The sequence below is a fragment of the Oreochromis niloticus genome, linkage group LG15 (assembly GCF_001858045.2).
Source record: "Oreochromis niloticus isolate F11D_XX linkage group LG15, O_niloticus_UMD_NMBU, whole genome shotgun sequence".
NCBI lineage: Eukaryota > Metazoa > Chordata > Actinopteri > Cichliformes > Cichlidae > Oreochromis > Oreochromis niloticus.
Window position 1 is genome coordinate 19,910,341 of NC_031980.2, and position 23,318 is coordinate 19,933,658.

Here is a 23,318-nt window from a genome sequence, read left to right on the forward strand (position 1 = left end):
ACAGCAAACATGGTTAATTTTTTCCCTTTACCTTTGTTAGATCACATTTATGAATTAATGTGCTTCTCGTTTTTTTTTTATAAAATGTTATAAAAAAATAAAATCAGTTATAATCAAGTGGAGTGAGTGGAAAGACAACACATTTACACATGAAGCAATATGTTTCACAGCTAGTGATTTTTATTCATTTGAACTTCTTTAGACATATAACTCATTCAGGACAGTTTACATAACACTGTAGTGAATAAGTTGAACACATACAGTAGCTGGTCTGTCGTCTCGGTTATCAAAATGGATAATCCTGGAAATTTTGTAGAAGTTTTCCAGAGACATTGATGCACGGAAAAGTTCTCTGCCGGTTTCTGCATCCCACAGGGATTCTGTGGATTCCCCTTTGGACCTGAAAACTGCAGCAAGGATAAGAACCCCAAAGTAGGCCTGTAGATCAATTTGGTCCATCTCCTTCCACCTCTCTCCAAAAAAATGCCTTCCTTCTAGATTACTGCAATCCAGAATAATTTTCTGGATGGAATGTGGGATGAAAAGCTCAAATGAAGACCTGATGGCCTGCACATGAGTAACTGCCAGCCATGTTGGCCCTGGTTGCATCCTTATCACATTAGCAGCTCTGCAGGGTGGCTTCATTTATTGGCCAAGAAGACCATTCAATTTCACCATTTTTTGACATCCATATTTCTTCACTTGCTGTCTGGTGGGCTTGTTCTGGTCCCGGAGCTGGCTGCTGATGGGCTGGTCCTGGAACTGGCTGCTGATGGGATACTCGTCTTTGTTTTGTTACTAAATGGTGCTCAACCTCATCCTCTTCTTCAAAGTCACTGTCAGACTCTGAATTTTCAGAAATGTGATCCTCATATTCTGAAAACTCTTCCTCCATATCATCATCAGAAGCTCCTCTCTCTTCCAAAATCAATTGCAAGCCCCTCGCAGCAGATAACCTTTTGGCCATCTTGATCAGTTGTGATAAGGAACTACATTGGCAAAGTCATATTTATAGTATTATGCCCCTAATGTGCAGGTTGGATAGGGTATGAGAAAATAAAGCTTGGTTCCTGCAAGAGAGAGGGTAAATTGTGTGGGAATGTAACAGACGGTGTTGGTAGTTGAATTTTCAATAATGTTGCAACTTCGTGCGGGAGGGGAAGAAAACACTATCACCAGCACCAGAAAGGAGGAAGACAGAGTGCGGGAACACAGGACCTACACTTTTATTAGACCTGGGTCCAGTGGACCCGAACACCTTGTATGTAATGTAAATGCGTGGGGGCAGGTACAGTATGCAGTCACTGAAAATTTGTTTGGATTTTTGTTCTTCACAGAAAATAAGCTAAAGCCAATGAATTTCATGTTGAAAAAATAATTAATTGTTTAATTGTTCTTTTGAAAACAACTGAAAACGGGTCTCACAAATCCAAACACCATACAAGGGTTAAGTTATGTAACGGAATATGTTACAAAATACATTTTGGGGCATACACTCTGTAATCTGTAGTGGAATACATTTTAAAAGTAACCTTCCCAACACTGTATTTTTGCTATTAGATGTTAAGTATTACCCTAAAAATCCTTCATCTGTTGAAACACACACAAAGTTTTATTTGACTGCTGTTTTGTATTATGTAAAAATAAATTGCTAAAATCAGACAACTTATGTTTTTCAGGTTAAAATGTATTGTCTATTCTGTGGATTTAAGTTTGAGAACTTGACAAAATTTTGCTGTTCCTGTGGAAAAGACACAAGTTTTGTACCAGCTAAAGATGCTGCCACGGCAGCAGAACCTGAAGACTCAAGTGGTAATACTTTCTGAACTTCCTGCTATTTTAACTCCAACTAGTTCTATAAGAAAATAAAATGAAGAGGGCAAGATTTGTTCAGATGTTTGTACTTTTCAGATAGTGTCATAAATGAAAGACTTAGTTTTTAATTGGGAAATTATAGATCTGGTGTCATGTGACTGATAAATCTACATTTCTGGAAGCAAAAACATGTTTGTGCTGGATCTGACTGTAGGAAAGAGGTAGTGTTTTATGTGCATTATGTTCATATGTTTTTTTTTTATTAATGACTTTTTCATGTTTGCTTTTGAATTATAAACACCGATAGACAAATAAAGAGCCTCTTACTGTCTCTCTGCCTTTCCCCCTTTTTTGCTTGCTCAGCCAAATCAGTTGTTCAGTAGTTCAGTACCATGAAGGTAAAGAGGCAGAAAGGAGGATGTTCTCAAAATCCAAAAAGAAATCAAAGAAAATAGTGAAGGTATTAATAAAAAGATTTGTAAATGTTAATCTGTTGTCTGACAACACTTTTCTAATTTGTGACCACCATTTTTTTCTGAAATGTAATCTAGATTTCTGTTGGGATCATGAACAAAACAAAGACTGGCATGAGACCCATAAGAGGGAAAACACTACCATTAAATATTGAACCGAGCTGGTCATCTGAGAAGCTCTTGGGTGCTGCCATTAAAAAACTGAAAGATTTCAACCAAGATATGGAAGATGGAGAATACATCCTGCTCTACCCTGATGGCTCTCAAATAAAAAATATTCCAGGAACTGGCACACCCTTTACAATTGAACTCTCCAAAGAGGCCATTGGAAAGTCTTACCAAAGAATTAAACTATTTTTCTGCACCCTTGAAGATTTTTTGTCAGAATGTGAGTTAAATAGAATTGCCATTAGTTTATTTTTTTTAATTTTCATATTGTTAAAGATTTTTGTGATTACTGTCTAGAAGATTTTAACCAAAGCATTTCAGAAGTGCCCAGAAATGACAGTGTTTCAGAAGATGAGGAGGATGATGAAGTTATTGATAGGGTAAATCTCAGGGATTTATTAGTTTGAGATGTTAGTGCTCTCAGTTCTGGCATAATGCATTCAATGTCTGAATATAAGACTAATATTATTGTATAGGCATATATAGTGATAAGAATCGGAGCAGCCAGAATCAATGAGTTTTGGGTTTGATGATTGTATCTGACAGCTTTGGTCAAATCCAGAAAGCAGTATACCAGAGCGTATACATCGGTAAGTTGGCTACCTTGGGCCAGATCAATGTGCTAAATGTCTAATGTTCTTAACACTTTAATGTTAGCATTTGATGGCCATTAAAGCATGTTATGTTTTTTTTTAACATTTTCTTCTTAATCATTTGAACTGCATTTTATAGGTCACCTTCAATCCCAACCATCTGATGTGCAAGTATATATTATTCTTTTATATAACAATGCTGCATATTAACTTTCTAAGTTTTATTTGCATGCCATTACATCTGCAGTTGTTATTGTATTGTGTTCTGTTTGTGTTTATGCTGAAGGTTCAGAGTGGTACAGGATCTCAAATGGCATCCACATCAGCAGAACATACTTCAAGTTACAAGTTAGTCTTAAGTTATAAAATTATATAATTTCCCCTAGGGATCAATAAAGTATTCTGATTCTGAAATTTAAAAGATATAAAATTATATATCTTGAAAATAGTACAAAAATAACATGATCCGTGAAACCATTTTTTTTTTTAAATTAGTGAGGCTCTCTATCTAATCCATAACTCGAGCAATTTAAGTCACGTCAAGTACTTCAGAGCCAACCGAGCCAAATTTAGAGCCAGAATTCCTATTATACAAAATGTATTTTAATGTTGTGTTTGTACTCTTCTTTCACAGTATGTATACCAATATCTATGCACCTGTCGTTATTGACAGCAGTTCTTCAGATTCTGAGGGAGAGAAACTGCAAAAGGAAAACTGGTAATTTCATATCTTGAATAAGTACAATAAACCCATAGTTGTGTGACTCGCAGTTGAAATATTTATCAAATATTTGTTTACTAAAAATAGTGCTGGTTACTGCTGCTATTTTTGATCCTACCCTTTTACAGCAACAAACTTATGTTAACTGTTCTTGTGAAGTTATTCTGCTGATAAGTGCATTCATAAAAAAAAGATTCTGAAAATTATCTGCTTACTGATGATTGTTCTTAAGATTACTATTTTGCTTTTGAAAATGAATTAACAGAAAAAGCCCAATTGATAAAGCAAGAAAAAAATGACTTACAAAATATATAAAAAAACAAAATACATAAAGTGGAAAACAGTGTAAATATTTTCTTGCTTTTCACTGACCAGTGTTGCCAACTTAGCGATTTTGTTGCTATATTTAGCGAGTTTTCAGACCCCCTTAGTGACTTTTTTTCTAAAAAGTGACTAGCGACAAATCTGGCGACTTTTGCTGGTGTTATTGGAGACTTATGACGACTTTTTGACATGAAACCACTAGGGGTGCAACGATACACAAAATTCACGGTTCGGTTCGGTTCGATACTTTGGTGACACGGTTCGATATTTTTTCGATACCAAAAAATGTTCATGCCTTTTTAATTTATCATTTATTAAAATTATAAATATATATTTTAACTCAAAAGTACAGTTTTTAAATTTAATGTTGCTGAAACAACATGTCAATGGAAAATTGTACTTAGTAGTCAGTATAATCTTTTAATGATATAAGTTTCCATATATGATCCGAACCACCAGTGAGACGTCTGAGGGTGAGAAACACTATTTTGGTATATAAAACGGCCGCAAAGGTATAAAGAAATTAAAATAGGTTTACGTTCGCCAAAAGGAATTGTGTTTAGACTGGTTTTAGAGGTAGCCGAAATTACTTTGTGACAAATTAAAACGAGTTGAGATAAAGAAATTAAAATAGGTTTACGTTCGCCAAAAGGAACTGTGTTTAGACTGGTTTTAGAGGTAGCCGTAAAATACTTCGTGATAAATTAGCGCGCAAATGTCTATGTGTGTATGTGTCTGGAAGTAAGTTGATTTTACAGCACAATAAGTTGCTGAACTACTTCCATCTTTGTGTATCCTGCAAAAGCCCACGTACTGGTGACAAAGGAGCAAGGTTGAGTTCCATCTCATAAAACTGACACCGCTCCGTGAATAGCGCAGGAGTAGAAGGGCGTGTCAGCCACCACTCCCAAGTCAGTGTGCCAGAGAAGGCTTTGCAGTCCTGTGAAAATGGGGAATCAACCCACCAAACTCACTGCTGACGAGCAGTGGCTAGAAAAGAAATGTCCAGGCGCCGGACAAATTAGTGCTTGTAGATGGAGAAACCCTAAGAAAATAAAAAGTCCCACGTGGGAAGGGAAATGCAATCCCTCAGCTGTTACCCAGCTGAGAGCTGCCCTGAAACAAGAAATTATATTAATAAAAGACCCAAAGAAAAAATTAAAACGTAAGGAAGAGTACACACTTTTCCAAGCATGGGAAAATGAAACTGAAAAGAGAACTGAAAATAAAAAAAGGAAAGAGGAAAAGAAAAAACAATTAGCAGCAGCTTTAATAACCCCTGATGATGAAACTACAAAGCAGACACGTACTGAACAAAGATCTCCACTGACAGACCCACATAACTCTCTTTTAAATCCCTCCGTTAAACCTTCCACATCAGCCGCAGAAAAAATAACCAGCATTAAACCGAAAAAATCTAGTCTCAAACGATCTCCCGTAGTGACAAGATCAATGACAATTAAATTCGACAATGCATATGAGGGTGCACAAACAATGTTAGCCGAACATGAAACAGATTTTCATCCAGGAAGATCTGATTATGGCTCTGAAGAAGAGTGCAATGGTTGTGGTTCACGTCCAGACCCACCACCGCCGCCATCTACACTAGCATGTCCATTAGTTGAAGTAGCAAACCCCAGATATGGCACACTCCTAGGTGATGATCAGGGAGGAGGCAGGGATGACAGACCCACAATCTTTGTTTACCGCCCGTGGACACATAAAGACAGACAAAATGTAATAAAGGGCATTCCACTAATACAGGAAGGATATGAACCATGGCAAGCTGCCGTGCGTGAAGTAATTACTCAGTGGCATCTAAACGGTCACGAGGTAATGCAGTTATTCCAGGACTGCCTTGGGCTCTCCTGGGGAAGGATTAGGGGAGACTGTACCGGCTCCCTACCAAATGGTAGGGCGTTTCCCCCAGGTCATGCTGACCTCCAAGCAGCATTAATACCTGTGTTTGATAGGGCCCGTCAACAACTAGCGCCAAGAGCCAACTATGGTAAATAGGGCAAGTTAAACAGAGTGACACAGAAAACCCAAATGAATATATCGACAGGCTGAGACCAGTTTTCAGACAGAACTCAGGTCTAAATTATGCTGATGACCCACAATCACCATATCAGCAACAATTTAAACGTGCTTTTATTAAAGGATTACTGCCAAGCATTAGGTCTCATGTAGAAAAATACTGGGTAACACAAGATACAGGCACAGTAGATGAGGCGCTTCAATATGCTAATCATGCTCAGACAGTAGTGAAAAACAAAGAGAAGGCCTCAGTTTTTGCCTTAGACACTGACACTGCTTTTACAGCTTTTAGTGGGAATGGAGGTTACAGGGGAGGTTTCAGAGGTCAAAGGAGAGGGAGAGGAATGTATAGAGGAGGAGCAAGAGGCAGAGGCAGGTCTAGATACACACCAAATAGTGGTTTTAACACTGCATGCTGGGAGTGTGGAAAAAGGGGGCACTTTGCACGTGACTGTAAAACACAGAACACACTTGACACAGAATGACTAACTGCAACCACTGTGGCTGCAACCACCCAGACAGATGACAGGGAGAGCCAGATAGATGAAAGAGAAGTAAAAGAATTAACAAACAAACAAAACAATTCAGAACAGGATGAAGCTGAAGTATACAACGTTCATCAGCTAGTAAGTTTACTGGACGGAAAGCCAACACTTACGGTCTATGTAAATGGCAAAAAGCTACAAATGTTGTGTGACACAGGAGCTTGTAAAACAGTACTTAAGGTAGAGCCCCCACGCACAACCTTTTCTACAGAAGTAATAATGGTGAAAACAGCGTCAGGGCACGTAAAAACTCAGTCACTAACAGTGCCAGTGACATTTTTGCATAAACCTAGCCAACGCTCCTGTTACATGCCATGTATAGTAGACCCAACCTGCCCAGTAAACTTATTAGGAAGAGACGTGATGACAAAACTAGGGATAGGAGTTGTCCCCACAGATGCAGGCATGACAGCAGAAATAATGTTAGCAGAGGAAGACCCCTATCAGAGGGAAGGAAAAGGAGAGCCAAACTACTACTGGTCATTAGATTTGCCACCTCTTACACAGCTCAAAGAAGCAGCTGAAAAACATCTTCCCTTAAGTGCCGAAAAAATGAAGCCAACTGAGTATCACAACACCCTGTGCTATAAACAAACCCCAGGCCCAGACCCTCTGTATGATAAACAGGTACACAGCCTAAAAAGCCCATATTTGACTCTGCAACACTTATATGTTACAAAGAGCGGAAATGCAGTATGTTCAGTGATCCAACCAGACCCAGTAAAAAAACTAAACAGGATCACAAAACCCCATGTATCAGTTGCAAAAACAGCAGGTACACAATGGTATCAATTAGGTGATATCCTGCAAAAGGTAGAAAATGATAAATATACACCTACAGAGGAAGAGGGTTGGGCACAGGGTAAAAGAACAGGGTGCATGAGATATACACTTGGCTGGGTGATAAGAACTACACCCAACACTCATCTGCACGACAGCACACAAGAATGAGAAATTTTCTCGCTAGAAGAAGAGCCAGCACTTAAAAGTTTACCTTCTACATTGTGGTCGAATGGACCAACTGATGTGGGATTAATAAAAAACGCAGACTCAGTAACAGTACAGACTGTTTCATCCCACAGGCCCATTAGACCACAATACCCCTTATCTAAGGAAGCAACAGAAGGAATTAGGCCAGTGATAAAGGATATGGAGAAAGCAGGAATTTTAATAAAAATCAAGTCTGCTACCTGCAATACTCCAATCTTTCCAGTAAAGAAAGCTAATACTGGAAAGTATCGTTTGGTACATGATCTGCGAGCAATAAATGAAATTACTGAAATGATACCTCCAGTAGTAGCAAATCCTCACACTATACTGAATCAAGTTACTCCAAAAGAACAATGGTTCTCAGTGATAGATTTATCAAACGCCTTTTTCTCAGTGCCTTTGCATCCTAACTCACAATATCTGGCTTCACATTTGAGGGACAAAGATACACCTATACTAGGTTACCTCAGGGATTTCAAAACAGCCCCACTCTCTATGCTGAAGCTTTAAAGAAATCAATGATGTCCTGCCTCCTGCCAGCAGGAGGACAGTTTTTACTTTACGTAGATGACATTTTAGTGACTGGCCACACAGAGGAAGGGTGTAAACAAAATACTATGGCTGTGTTACGTCACTTGGCTGAGCAAGGCCATAAAGTGTCTCTGAGTAAACTCCAATTATGGAGACCTGAAGTAACATACTTAGGGCACACCCTCTCAGGCACAGGAAGAAAACTATTAAACACAAGAAAAGAAGCTATTCAAAATGCACCACAGCCACAAACTAAGCAACAGATGATGAGTTTTCTCGGGTTATGTAATTTTTGCAGGGCGTGGATTCCCGAATATGCGGCACAGGTGCAACCACTGCAAAACCTAATCTATGGAAAAGATCTTGCTTTAAAAGATAAAATACAGTGGACACCAGAAGCAGAAAGAGCATTTACCAAACTAAAAATCATGCTCCAAACTAATGTTGTGCTTGCGTTACCGGATTATGACAAACCATCCATCCATCCATCCATCTTCATCCGCTTTATCCGAGGCCGGGTCGCGGGGGCAGCAGCCTAAGCAGAGAAGCCCAGACCTCCCTCTCCCCAGCCACCTCCTCCAGCTTATCCGGGGGAACACCAAGGCGTTCCCAGGCCAGCCGAGAGATATAATCTCTCCAGCGTGTCCTGGGTCTGCCCCGGGGCCTCCTCCCGGTGGGACATGCCCGGAACACCTCACCCAGGAGGCGCCCAGGAGGCATCCTTGTCAGATGCCCGAACCACCTCAACTGGCTCCTTTCGATGTAGAGGAGCAGCGGCTCTACTCTGAGCCCCTCCCGGATGGCCGAACTTCTCACCCTATCTCTAAGGGAGAGGCCAGCCACCCTTCGGAGGAAGCTCATTTCTGCCGCTTGTATCCGCGATCTCGTTCTTTCGGTCACTACCCACAGCTCGTGGCCATAGGTGAGGGTAGGAACGTAGATCGACTGGTAAATTGAGAGCTTCGCTTTTACACTCAGCTCCCTCTTCACCACGACGGACCGGTGCAGCGTCCGCATCACTGCAGCCGCAGCTCCAATCCGTCTGTCGATCTCCGGCTCCCTTCTCCCATCACTCGCGAACAAGACCCCGAGATACTTGAACTCCTCCACTTGGGGCAGGAACTCATCCCCGACCCGGAGTGGGCACTCCACCCTTTTCCGGCTGAGAACCATGGCCTCAGATTTGGAGGTGCTGATCCTCATTCCCGTTGCTTCACACTCGGCTGCGAACCGTTCCAGTGCAAGCTGGAGGCCTTCACCTGATGAAGCCAACAGAACCACATCATCCGCAAAAAGCAGAGATGAGATTCTGAGGCCACCAAAGCGAAAGCCCTCCGCCACTTGGCTGCACCTAGAAATCCTGTCCATAAAAATTATGAACAGAACCGGTGACAAAGGGCAGCCCTGGCGGAGCCCATCACCCACCGGGAACGAGTCCGACTTATTGCCAGCAATGCGAACCAAACTCTTGCAACGGTTGTATAGGGATCGAATGGCCCGTATCAATGGGCCAGACACCCCATACTCCCGCAACACCTCCCACAGGACACCCCGAGAGACACGGTCGAATGCCTTCTCCAAGTCCACAAAACACATGTAGACTGGTTGGGCAAACTCCCATGCACCCTCAAGTATCCTTGAGAGGATAAAGAGCTGGTCCAGTGTTCCGCGACCAGGACGAAAACCGCATTGTTCCTCCTGTATCCGAGGTTCGACTAGCAGACGAACTCTCCTTTCCAGCACCCTGGCATAGACTTTCCCAGGGAGGCTGAGGAGTGTGATCCCCCTGTAGTTGGAACACACCCTCCGGTCTCCCCTCTTAAAGATGGGGACCACCACCCCGGTCTGCCAATCCAGGGGTACTGCCCCTGATCTCCACGCAACATTGTAGAGGCGTGTCAACCAGGACAGCCCTACAACGTCCAGAGCCTTCAGGAACTCGGGGCGGACCTCATCAACACCAGGGGCTCTGCCACCAAGGAGTTGTTTAACTGCCTCAGTGACCTCGCCCCCGGAAATTGGCGGGTCATTCCCCTCATCCCCAGACTCTGCTTCCTCCTCGGAAGACGTGTCAGTGGGATTAAGGAGGTCCTCGAAGTATTCCTTCCACCGCCTGACAATTTTCTCAGTCGACGTCAGCAGCGCTCCACCAGCACTATACACAGTGCAGGTAGAGCACCGCTTTCCCCTCCTGAGACGCCTGACGGTTTGCCAGAATCTCTTCGAGGCAGTCCGAAAGTCTTTTTCCATGGCCTCTCCGAACTCCTCCCACACCCGAGTTTTTGCTTCAGGCACTGCCCGAGCCGCATTCCGCTTGGCCTGTCGATACCTGTCGGCTGCCTCCGGAGTCCCACAGGCTAACCAAGCCCGATAGGACTCCTTCTTCAGCCTGGTGGCTCCCTTCACCTCTGGTGTCCACCATTTGGTTCGGGGATTACCACCACGGCAGGCACCAACCACCTTGCGGCCGCAGCTCAATGCAGCAGCTTCGGCGATGGAGACGCTGAACATGGTCCATTCGGACTCAATGTCCCCAGTCTCCCTCGGAATGCTGTTGAAGCTCTGCCGGAGGTGTGCGTTGAAGATCTCGCGGACTGGCAAACCATTCTACTTAAATGTAGATGGAACACAGGGATACATGAAAGCAGTATTGACACAATCATTTGGAGAAAAACAAAGGCCACTAGCTTTCTATTCAAGCAAACTTGATTCAGTGGCCTCAGGAATGCCCACTTGTGTACAAGCATGTGCAGCAGCTGCAGAGGCAGTGCAAAAATCTGCTGACATAGTTTTAGGACACACTCTGATTGTTAGAGTACCACATGCAGTAACTTCTATACTGCTACAAGCACATTTGCCTTTCTTAACACATGCTAGACAACTCTCCTATGTCGGTATACTGCTTTCACAGTCCCACATCAACATAGTGAGGTGTGGACCTTTAAATCCTAGCACATTGTTGCCAACACCCATGGAGGGAAAAACACATTGCTGCGTGGAAAAATTAGAAGAGGAAACTAAACCACGTACTGACATCTATAGTACACCACAGGAAGGTTTCACTAACGTCTTTGTTGACGGTTCAGCCTTAAAAAATGCACAAGGGCGTAACTGTGTAGGATATGCAGTAACCACAACAGATACTATAGTGGAAGCAAAAGCCTTGTCTCACACATATTCAGCTCAGAGTGCAGAACTGACTGCAGTAATTAGAGCATGTGAAATACATGAAGGACAGGATATTAATATCCACACAGACAGCCAGTATGTATTTGCAGCAGTTCACCACTTTGCAAAAATATGGGATAACAGAGGAATGGTGACCTCCTCTGGAAACCCAGTTCAACATGCAGATTTGCTGAAGCAACTGTTACGAACAGTACAACTGCCGCGACATTTAGCAATTTGCAAATGTGCAGCACATCAAAAGGATGACTCTGAAATTACAAAGGGCAACAATTTTGCTGATAAAGCTGCAAAAGCAGCAGCTATAGCAACCACAGTTTTACTAATAACTCTTGAAAATCAGACCATCCCACTGTCTGTACTGCAGGATGAACAAAAAGCAGCACCATTAAAAGAACAGAAGCAATGGCTAAAACACGGAGCAGTACTAGACGCTGATGACTTAATGAAAATAGCAGGGAAACCTATTCTTCCCAATTCATTACACAAAACAGCCGCTCTAGTGAGCCATGGTTTAAGCCATGTCTCAACCGGAGGGATGATCTTTATAATAAATCAACAATTTTATACTGTAAATTTTGAAACTTCAGCAAAAGAATATGTGAGAACATGTATGACTTGCCAAAAACACAATACCCAAGGTAATTTAAGGCCAAAAAGAGGACATTTTCCTACACCACCTCACCCATTTCATATAATTCACATGGATTTCATTGAATTGAATGAATGTCAGGGCTCAAAATATGCTCTAGTAATTATAGATGTTTTCTCAAAATGGCCAGAAATCTACCCAGTGAAAAAAGCAGACGCAATCTCAGTTGCAAAGTGTCTATGCAACCATTTCATTCCGACATATGGTATTCCTACTCTGATAAGATCAGATAATGGAACCCATTTTGTAAATGACGTGATCAGCAAAGTATCTGAAGCACTAGGTTTCAGTTTAAAACACCATTGTGCCTACCATCCACAGAGTGCAGGATTAGTGGAGAGAACAAATGGCACTATAAAACAAAGGCTCAGGAAAACAATGGAAGAAACTGGCAGACCATGGCCAGAATGTGTAGGCCTAGTCAAAATGTGGATGAGAATAACACAAGGAAATAACAAACTGTCCCCATTTGAAATAATACATGGGCGACCTTTTCCATTGCCAGTTACTAGTGAGCCACTAGATAAATCAATCCGTGAAACCACTCTGGCAGATTGGATGACTCAATTGTTGACAAACAGAGAAGTTGTTTTGAACAATAAACTGCCGCAAGATTCTCTTTCACCTATTTCTTGCAGGTTGAAGCCAGGTGATTGGGTTCTTGTCCGAGTACTTCAAAGGAAAAATTGGAGCTCGCCACGGTGGGAGGGTCCATACCAAGTGCTTCTGACCACTCCGACTGCCTGCAAAATAGCAGAGAGACCCTCCTGGATACATCAGAGCCACTGCAAAAAGGTTGAGGTCCCAGGAAACTCCGACACCCCCGAGGAAGCATATTAGGGAAATCTCACCCACACTTGATTGCTTCAGTGGTGAGGGGGAAGTGCTGATCGGGCGCCTGTAGGGAATTGCTCGCACTTCAACCTCCAGCTGCTGATCAACTCTAGGGTAGCCAAGTGACAGGGTGTGATGGACCTGTGTGCAACCATGGGAAGGTGCACCCTCCTGATTACCTTGACCATGACGCTCACTCTTACAGGACCCCAGCTGATGCCAACAACAGCTGAACTACGAGGCAGATAGAAAAGATGGACGCACGACAACTCCCACCTAAGAGACATGACACAAGATCACATCCATCCGTGGATGAACAATGCCTGGTACCGCTACATCCACGACAGGATCAAGGCAGAATCAGCAAATACAGACTGTTATGTCTGTTCTCATATGCCCAGCACGTCGACACACCCCACACTATATGTGTTCTTGGACCACACTTTCAGGATGATCGCAGTAAACACCACTTCTACAGCGCGCCGGAAAAGAAGATCAACGTTCCCTAAACTTCAACCACATGACCCGATATGGGGAAGCGACGGACCTGAGGAATTCAAATTATGGACTACTGGACAGAAAGTACTCCATTCATTGTTCCCCTGGGTGGGAACTGGAAAAAACATGCTGAGGATTGAAACTCTGGACTACCGTTTTGGACTCTTCTTGAACGCTTTGTGCAAGATCAACAAACAGCAGAATCAGGAAATTGATGCATTATGGATTGCAGTGATGCAACATCAAGGAGCCCTGGACATGATTACTAGCAGAGAAAGGGGACTTCGCGTCCTCTTCAACAACATCTGTTACACATACATACCAGACAATGTACACTCATCAAATATGACTGATGCTTTGAATGCCTTGAGAGAGATCCAGCAGGCTCATAATCAGGACTATGTAAGTGATACAAGTAACTGGTTTTCTTGGCTTTACACTGGCTCCTGGCTACAGGTGCTAAAAAGACTACTCATTGGAGTATTTTTACTTTTATTTTGTGTCTTTGTAACATGTATACTACCATGTCTAAAACTCATGATTAACCGCATAATATTTTCCACTGTTGCTGCATACATAGCCGTGAAAGGTGATGATAATGACCCCGACCTGTTGGAATGTGAAGACTTTGTGTGATTAATGACGATGTAACAGAAAATGTATAACAAGATGTTACATACTGATATCTCACTTAAAAGTTACACTGACAACAGGAGGGAATGTAAATGGAAAATTGTACTTAGTAGTCAGTATAATCTTTTAATGATATAAGTTTCCATATATGCTTAGAGGTGTATAATCGATTGTGTAGTGATAGGATGTATGATCTTTAGTAGGCTTTGTGTTTATCCCAGGGTGCTCTGGTATTCAAAACCACATCCTGGGAACATGGGGGAGGTTGTACCTTGTCTTATTGTTTTATGGTAGAACTTCCTGCCCTTTGTATGGTTTCACTGTGTTACCTATGGTAAACCATACATTGGGTGTGAGGGAGACTACCCTCTTTATGACCAAGGATGTTCCTCCTGCTTTTACATTTTATGACCCTTTGATCAGCAGGAGGACACACACACACACACACACCTAAACATCCACATTCCAATGTAAGGAACAAACACCCACTGATGTATAAATAAAGATCAGGGCAGTCTCAGAGTGCAGGACACAGAGCCCTCACTCTTACTGCGGGTGCTCTGTGCTGCCCTTGTATACAAGTAAAACTGTGTTTCTCCTCTCTGATTCTTAACTGAAGAAGTGTTTTAGAATACATCTCTTAACACAACAAAATAAAAAAAATAAATCTATTTGATCGAGAAATCACTCATCTTTGGAAAAGAGAGTTTATTACAGAGAAATGGCTCTTTCCAAAATAAAAGCTATACTATATGCTTCTTCTGGAGTATATTCTCAGCAGCATATTAAACATATCAGGTCCCCATAAGGAGAATCATGTGCTAACGGCTGTCTAAATGACTCGGGTAAAGTTTGTAGCATGCGTGCTTGTTGTTTTTGTCTGCTTCCACTTGTCTTTGCACTAGGATGATGTCGGTGTAAATGTGCAGTCATATTCGTTGTGTTCCCACTAGTGCTGTCAGCGTTAATCTCGTTAAAATGACATTAACGCCATAACGCGGCAAATCTCCGTTAACAAGTTACCGCGGATCGCCCCGTGCTTGGGGCTGGACGGCGTCAACACGTTAACAAGCTAACTGCGCTAACGCACTAGTTCCCACAAATTGAGCATTGCGTGGCACATCCGACATACTGTTTTACTTTTGTCCATGACGCGCTTACCTTCAGGGTCATGCTTCACATGAAAACCAAGATAGTTCCAAACGCCAGATCTGAATGAGGGTGGGGGAGGTTCAATTTCGGGTAGCGTTGAGGCACTTGCCATGTTGCAACGAGCTTAGCTTCTGTCTTGCTAGCTTGCGCTGTGCTCAGTGGATCTGCACTCGACAGTGCAGCCTAGGCGGAGTAGTCGAACGCAGATCCACTGAGCGCTCAACACAGACAGCATCGTCAGAAGAAAAGTTGATAAAATAAATAAAAAATGTTGTATTGTTCGATACATATGCATACTGAACCGAAAGCACTGTATCGAACGGTTCAATATCGATACGAGTATCGTTGCACCCCTAGAAACCACGTATCGCTCTTACTGTCAACAAGCAGCCGGTGGTTCCGTGGGCACATCGCCCAAGTCAAAGCGCTCACAGGCGGTGGATAGTCGTCACGCAGCAGTCGCCCCCAGCAGCTGTCAGAGCAGATGTTGTTCACCCTTACGCGTACAAACTGCAAATGAATCGCGCATGAGCGAAGCGGGAGCAGCGGTAAATGTTCATTTTTCTTTGTCTAAAATAAATCAGTGCACTAAAACATCATTCCAACATAGTCACTTGCTCATTTCCTCCATCGTGTGTGTGCCTCTCTGTGACATAAGCTAAACATCTAGCTAGCTAGCTCATCATGTCTCAGTCTAAACTGTACACTCAAAAATACAGGAAAGAGTGGGAATCAAACCCTGAATTTAAGGGCTGGTTGAAGCAGTTTATTGGAGATGATACACGTGCATACTGCCTGTATTGCAAGGCGGATTTCTACGCCAAACTGAGTGATGTGAAAAAACACATGCTAACACAAAAACATACTCAAAAGGCAAAGCATTATAACAGTTCCACCCAAATGAAACTGCAGTTTCTTACTAAAAAAAACAGACTCTTCAAAAAAGGCCGAAGCCACCATGGCATTAGCTATCGCTGAACACTGTTCCATGCTGCCATGTGATTATATTGGAGAGGCATGTAGAGCTGCTTTCTCAGACTCCACTGCTGCCACCCATTTCAAAATGCACAGGACAAAGTGCACAGAAATGATTAATGGTGTTCTGGCACCATACTTTCTGAAAAAGTTGGTTGCAGATGTGGGTGATCAGCGTTTCAGCCTCCTCCTCGATGAGTCCACAGATATAAGTGTTTCTAAGTATCTGGGGGTTGTCATAAGGTACTTTAGTGACACCAAGCAGACAATTGTGTCCACTTTTCTAGGGCTTGTTGAGTTGGAGGGAGGAGATGCCAGATCTATAGCTCGTGTTGTTGTGGGTTTCCTTGAGAAGTGTCTTAAAAAAGACAATCTCTTGGGGATATCAACCGACAATGCATCTGTGATGACAGGGATTAACAATGGGGTCCATAAAGTGCTGAAGGAGGAGTATGGCCTCAAAGATCTTGTTCTTATTCGCTGTGTATGCCACTCTCTGCAGCTTGCTGTAAGTCATGCTTCCAATGACACCATACCCCGTAGTGTGGAGTACTTGGTACGAGAGACTTATAACTGGTTTTCAGTGTCTCCAAAGCACAGGGAGGCCTACAAGGCCATTTATGAGACTATCAACTGTGGGGAGAAACCTTTACAGATAACCAAGGTGTGTGCCACACGTTGGCTCTCCATTGAACCTGTGGTTTCATGCATTTTGGACCAGTGGGATGAGCTTAGGCTGCATTTTGCAGTCACCAAGTTCAGTGAACACTGCTGCATGGCTGAAGTTTTATACTCCATGTACAATGACCCTCAAAATATCTTGTACATGACTTTTCTGAAGTCAGTGCTGGGAGAGGTACAGACCGCCATCAAGGCTTTTGAAGGAGAACAGGTAGATCCTCTTAAACTACTTTACAGCTTGGTTAGCCTGATCAAGTCTGTGAGCAGCAGGGTGCTGAATCCACTGGCGAATGTTGATGTACTCAAAGAGCCAATAGAGGGATACATCAGTTCCAAACCATACCTTGGTTACCTTTTTGAGTCAAAAGCAGCTGAGTTGCACCTTGCGCCTGAGGATGAAAAAAATGTCAGAAAGCGGTGTGTAGCCTTTACCATATCCCTTACTAATGAGTTGAGGGTGAGACTGCTGGACAATATTGAAGCATTGCAGTACATGTCAGTTTTCAATGTGGAGGAAACTCTAAAGCACAACAAGAGCCGTGGAGAAATAGAAAAAATTGCAAAACTCCTTGGCTTCTCCCCTGAAGCGATAGATAAGATTGTCCATCAATGGCGTACCATCCATCTTAGTAAATGGAATGAGACAAAAAACACAATGGACTTCTGGAGTGAGATTTGGAAGTACAGGGATACAGCTGATATCAACCCATTTCAAGAACTTGCAATGGCTGCTGTGTCTGTGTTGTCCTTGCCACACTCAAATGCTGAAGTTGAGAGAGTATTCAGCCAGATGAGTGTGGTAAAAAGCAAACTTAGAAATCGGATGTCCTTGCAGAGCCTTAACTCCATCCTGTACATCCAATATGGACTGAAGCTGTCTGGTGAGGCTTGCTATGACCACCAGCTGCCTGACAATGTTTTGCAGCTTTTTGGCACATCAGCTGCGTACTCATTTAAGTCAAATGCTACAGTTGCTGAACCTGCAGTAGAGAATCTTGACAAAAATGAGGATGACCCACTCTTTCTGTGAGCCAGCACAGCCTGGATGTCTGAACAAAAAACAAAAAAAACCCCAATCAGCCTGAATTAGGACCAGACTAGTCCCCAGCATTTTTTCGCATTGCCACTGTTTATTTCTACTGTCTGTTTTTGGTCCATTTAGATTGCTAATGTAGTTTGTTAACAACATTATGGTTAAAAATGTTCTTCTGTTACCCTTATTCTTGTGTGGTTTAAAACTACTTAAAAAGGAAAAAAAAAAAAAAAAAGCCCCCCCCCAAAAAAAGTAACTCCGCCAGAGTGCCTATTTTGGGTCACTTTTGCCGGTCCCAAGCCCGGATAAAGGAGGAGGGTTGGAATTATGATATTAAAACTAATTGCTAAAAGAAATGTAACTTGTAGTTGTAAATATAAATGCCTAAATGCATTTAGGATGTTTTTTACTCACTTTATGTCTGGTCCATGGTGCTACTTCTCTCTCCTACAGCGTAGTTTACAAGCATGACCAATTATGCAAATTAGGTGATGACGTCATTTAGCGACTTCTAGCGACTTTTAGGACAGCCAATAGCGATTTTCCTTACTGAGTTGGCAACACTGTCACTGACTCAGTCTACAGTGATGAACCTGGTGGATTGACGCCTGCAGATGTCATCTCAAATCTGTGTCTGAAGAATAACAAAACCTCCTGTAGCAGATTCAACATTAACTGAGCCAGTGTCTGGGATGGTGCCTACCAAGGCTTCAGAAGGTCTTCATATAGTCCCAACTCTGGCATGATGGTGAAATTCTCTGATGACGTTGGGCTGGTGGAAGAGGCAATAGACACAGGTGGGCCTACTCGAGAATTTCTCACCCTTTTGATGGAAGCCATAAAGACGAGAAGAATATTCGAAGGAAAACACCATGCCAAATATTTCACATTTGATAGTAAAGGTATTTATTTTTTTCACATTTTTGCCATGGTCAAAATTAGTTTATTATAATGTAATATCTTTATCTTCAGCTGGAGATGAAAATGAATATTTCTACATTGGAAGAATGATTGCAGTTTCCATTGTCCATGGTGGTCCAGGGCCACGTTGTCTATCTCCAAACTTCTTTATGTACCTTGTTGGAAAAGACAAGACATTTGAGGCTCCAATTGATGATATACCAGATGAAGAAATCAAGAAGGCTCTACTACAGGTAAATTTGTGATGTTAGGATTATGACAAACGCCAATAAATGCAAAAGACCTACATTTAATACCAGTTATTTACTTAACATAATCTTGGAAAATACTCTCCCAAAAAATCATCCCAGGCCTATATGACAGAGAATGTGCATCCTCTTTTCATTTTGCATATTTTAATTTATATTTTATTATATTGTGGTTTGCAGTGTTTTGTGTTGTTTCACTTTAAATTTGTGTAAAAGGAGAAAGCTGAAAATTTAAAGTTAAAGTTGAAATGTAAATAGTTGGTTTTTGTATTTTATAGGGTTTTTTTTATTACATTTTATGTGGAGTGAATAAATAAAAGTATATTTACGGTGGCCCCTAGAGACAAAGCACGTACAAACTCCAAAACACGTACAAACTGCAAAGCACGTACAAACTGCAAAACACATACAAACTCCGACGCACGTACAAACTCCCAAACGCATGCAAATTCCAACACACGTACAAATTCCGAAGCATGTACAAATTCCAAAGCACGTGAATCCCCCAAAACACAACGGAAGTGTTCCAGGATGCTAGGGGCAGTATTGAGCTTTTGTTACCTAGTGGACAGGTAAATGAAATTTTTTTCTTAATTATTTGAATATATATATATATGAGTGCTTGTGTATAAATACACAAACAATACACATATGCTTTCAACTGTGTAATTTAAGTGATCTAGGTAGCTCTGTTTTGGAAGTTCAGTTAATGCTAGCAATGTGTTTTGGAATTTGTACATGCTTTGTTCGTGCTTTGGAGTTTGTACGTGTTTTGGAGTTTGTACGTGCTTTGTCTCTAGGGGCCCCCGTATATATTTATATATAAACGTATATAAATAAAACCACGGTTTTTTTACATTAGTTATTCCTTTTGTGCATAATTTTATATTGTTTTTGATAATAAATTAATTAAAGCAACAAAACAACCTGAAGAGCCAGTTGGGAGCTGAAAGAGCTGGCTCTTTTTAGTGAGCCGAGCCGAAATAGCTGGTTCTCTAAAAAGAGCCGGAATTCCCATCACTACAAAGAGTACAATATACGTCGGCATTTTGACACCAAACACGGAGCCAAGTATGCCAAAGTTAGCCTTCAAGAAAAACGATAAATAGTCAAAGAATTAAAAGACAAACTGCGATGGCAGCAGAATGTGTTCACAAAAGCCAAAGCCAAAAATTATGTGGCAGTGAGAGCTAGCTTTATTGTGGCTGAAGAAATCGCCCGCGCTTCAAAGTGTTTTTCGGAGGGAGCGGTGTTGAAGCAGTGCATGCTGAAGGTGTGTGAGCAGGTGTACCCCGACCAGATACAGACTTTTCAAAATGTCAGTTTGTCAAGAAACACCATCGCGGACCTTTCAACACAGGTAACTGAAGAGTCTCGCAGTTACACAGCCTTCTCATTAGCTGTTGATGAAAGCACAGACAACACGGATACGGTGCAGCTATCCATTTTTATTAGAGGCGTTAAGCCGGACCTCTCTGTCACCGAGGAGCTCTTGGATGTCGCTGCCATGCATGGGACTACCACGGGACGGGACATTTATAATGCGGTGGAGAAATCCATAAGTAAAACTGGATTGCCCTGGGAAAAGTTGGTGTCATTAACTACAGATGGCGCACCTGATATGTGTGGGGGAAAAGCAGGACTGGTTGGACTAATAAAGGAGAAAATGCAGAAAAGTAACTGTCATACACCACTGATAACGTATCACTGCATTATCCATCAAGAAGCTTTGTGCAGAAAGGTGCTGGAGATGAATCATGTAAATGGTAAATGGCCTGTATTTATATAGCGCTTTACTAGTCCCCAAGGACCCCAAAGCGCTTTACATATCCAGTCATCCACCCATTCACACACTGGTGATGGCAAGCTACATTGCAGCCACAGCCACCCTGGGGCGCACTGACAGAGGCGAGGCTGCCGGACACTGGCGCCACCGGGCCCTCTGACCACCACCAGTAGGCAACGGGTGAAGTGTCTTGACACAACGACCGAGACTGTCCAACCCAGGGCTCGAACCGACAACCTTCCGATTACAAGGCGAACTCCCAACTCTTGAGCCACGATCGTCCCGATATAATGAACGTGGTCATGAAAACTGTAAATTTCATTTGGGTTCGTGGCCTGAATCCCCACCAGTTCCAGCTGTTCCTGCAGGAGATGGGCTTGGAACACGAAGACCTGCCATACCATACAGAAGTGAGGTGGCTAAGTAGGAGCAAAGTCCTCAAACAATTTTTTGAGCTTAGGGAGGACATTGCTTTTTTCATGCAGAATAAAGGAAAACCCAAGTCTGAACTGTCAGATCCAAATTGGCTGTGTGATTTTGCCATCTTATGTGACATAACTGAGCATCTCGCCCAACTGAATCAGAAGCTGCAGGGACGCAAACAAGCATCATACAGATGCCCAATATGATCACGTTTCCAGCGTAAACTGGACCTATGGAAGTGCCAAGTGGAACAGGGCAATCTTGTCACATTTTCTGTTTGTCAGAGGATCTCAGCATCATTTCCAGGTGTTTTTTCATGTGCTCGTTTAGCTACAAAACTGAGCCGGTTAATGAATGCGTTTGATTGGCGCTTCTCAGACTTCAGAACACTATACTCGGGCTTCGCCATCTTTACCAGTCCTTTCACCACTGATGTCAGCAAAGCCCCCCATCACCTTCAGCTGGAGTTAATCGAGCTTCAAAGCGACAGCGGCCTGAAAGCAAAGTTCCAAGATGCTGCAATCGAGGACTTTTACTGTCTACTGCCCCCTGGTGTAATGCCACAGCTTCGACTTCATGCTGCCCGTGTTCTGTCCATGTTGGGGAGCACCTATTTGTGCGAACAGATGTTTTCAACAATGAATCTGAACAAAATCAAGCACAGATCACACATCACTGATGACAACCTCCAAGCTGTTTCGCGGATTGCAACAGTACTAGAACTAAAACCAGACATTGACACGCTGACCAAAGGAAAACGGTGTCAGACATCAGGCCATAAAACACATAGGTAAGTAATTTTAAAAACCTATTTAAAATATAATAAAATGTATTTCAACCAAGTGCAATTTAATGATAGCACTTGCATGTTGTTTTGTGTTTGTTGTTTTCAGAACAAGATCAATGGATGAGGTTGGTGGAGAGCGGATCCACTTGATGTGTTCAAGGACAGGCAGGATGTCATTTTGAACTCATAGTTGTGAGCTGAGACAATGTTTATTTGTTATTTTGAGTTATATTATACTACTTTATGTGCAACAATGTTTTTGTTATTTACAGGTTTATGCAGACAAATGTTTACTCCTGAAGGCTGTGGACAGCCTTTTGTTTTTGTAAAATTCTACATCTGTCCCATGTTCTTTGTAGCTCACTATTGATGATTGTATGTTATTCTGATCCTCTCAATTGAGACCAAACCATTTTGATAAGTTATTATCATAACTTGTTCAAATATTTTTCTTTATTTGCTTAAATAGTTTGTTTGTTGAGCAGTGGAGTAATGTGGGTTTCTTAACTTGACAAATTAGATTAGATGTATGTCATAGTAACAGAACAACAAGCAAACACTTTTTAAATGCATAGTAATATTTGTAACTTGAATGAGTAATAAATACATTTGTCAATATGTTATGTAGTTACATTTATTTTACATTATATATTGTTACACTGAATTACATTTATATTATTTTACAGTTACATCTGGCCCTTTGAGGGCAACCATTATACTCATGTGGCCCTCAGTGAAAATGAGTTTGACACCCCTGCTATACAACAACAGATACAAGTATATACATAAACAGAGAACTGGGGATACTGTTCTCCAACTACAACAATATCTATAACAACAACACTCATCTACACATGGTTGTATTTGAACGTGCAATGCTTCGCAGCCAGTAGCAGAATTAAAAAAATCAAAATCAAATTCTTTTTTCCAATTATTTTGGAACTTGCACGCTTATTTCCTTCTCTTACTGATCATTGCCATTTCTCTTCTGCTTCCTTTTCCTTTGTTCTGGTTCCCACACTCGACTTCGAGGTGTTACCGTTATTATTGTCCGGCCGGAAACGGCAGCCCGGTTAAGGATGGTTTAGCAATTTTGTTGTCCGGGTGGATATCGGGAGAAATTCGGGAGAATGGTGCCCCCGGGAGATTTTCGGGAGGGGCACTGAAATTCTGGATTCTCCCTGAAAAATCGGGAGGGTTGGCATGTATGCTCCACCCAGGGTGGAGATTTTCGAAAACTCAGTTTTTGCGTTCACGTGTGGACGAGGAAAACGGAGATTTAGTCATGCAACGTCAAAGGTGTGCGCCTTTT

The 23,318-nt window shown here is 42.2% G+C and overlaps 2 protein-coding genes and 1 pseudogene across 3 annotated transcripts; all 3 read left to right on the top strand.

Annotated features, from left to right (window-relative positions):
* The first annotated feature begins 1,552 nt into the window (after nucleotides 1-1,552).
* Nucleotides 1,553-14,082, top strand: LOC112842514 (uncharacterized). Of its 2 annotated transcripts, XM_025899225.1 has the most exons (7): nucleotides 1,553-1,812; nucleotides 2,179-2,275; nucleotides 2,367-2,676; nucleotides 3,189-3,220; nucleotides 3,336-3,397; nucleotides 3,684-3,767; nucleotides 12,674-14,082. In XM_025899225.1, the coding sequence occupies exons 2-7, from the start codon at nucleotides 2,234-2,236 to the stop codon at nucleotides 12,873-12,875; spliced, it is 732 nt and encodes a 243-aa protein (XP_025755010.1). In that variant the 5' UTR covers nucleotides 1,553-1,812; nucleotides 2,179-2,233; the 3' UTR covers nucleotides 12,876-14,082. The 2 variants fall into 2 exon arrangements, with proteins under 2 accessions (XP_025755010.1, XP_025755011.1); XM_025899226.1 differs by lacking the exon at nucleotides 1,553-1,812 and having other exon boundaries at nucleotides 2,168-2,275.
* A 5,404-nt stretch (nucleotides 14,083-19,486) lies between these two features.
* LOC106096663 (general transcription factor II-I repeat domain-containing protein 2-like) lies at nucleotides 19,487-20,801 on the top strand (annotated as a pseudogene).
* A 204-nt stretch (nucleotides 20,802-21,005) lies between these two features.
* LOC102076028 (general transcription factor II-I repeat domain-containing protein 2B) lies at nucleotides 21,006-22,558 on the top strand. Its single transcript, XM_005461499.4, has 2 exons — nucleotides 21,006-22,009; nucleotides 22,113-22,558. Exons 1-2 carry the CDS (start codon nucleotides 21,570-21,572, stop codon nucleotides 22,186-22,188), a joined length of 516 nt encoding a protein of 171 aa, XP_005461556.3. The 5' UTR covers nucleotides 21,006-21,569; the 3' UTR covers nucleotides 22,189-22,558.
* Nucleotides 22,559-23,318: the final 760 nt, after the last annotated feature.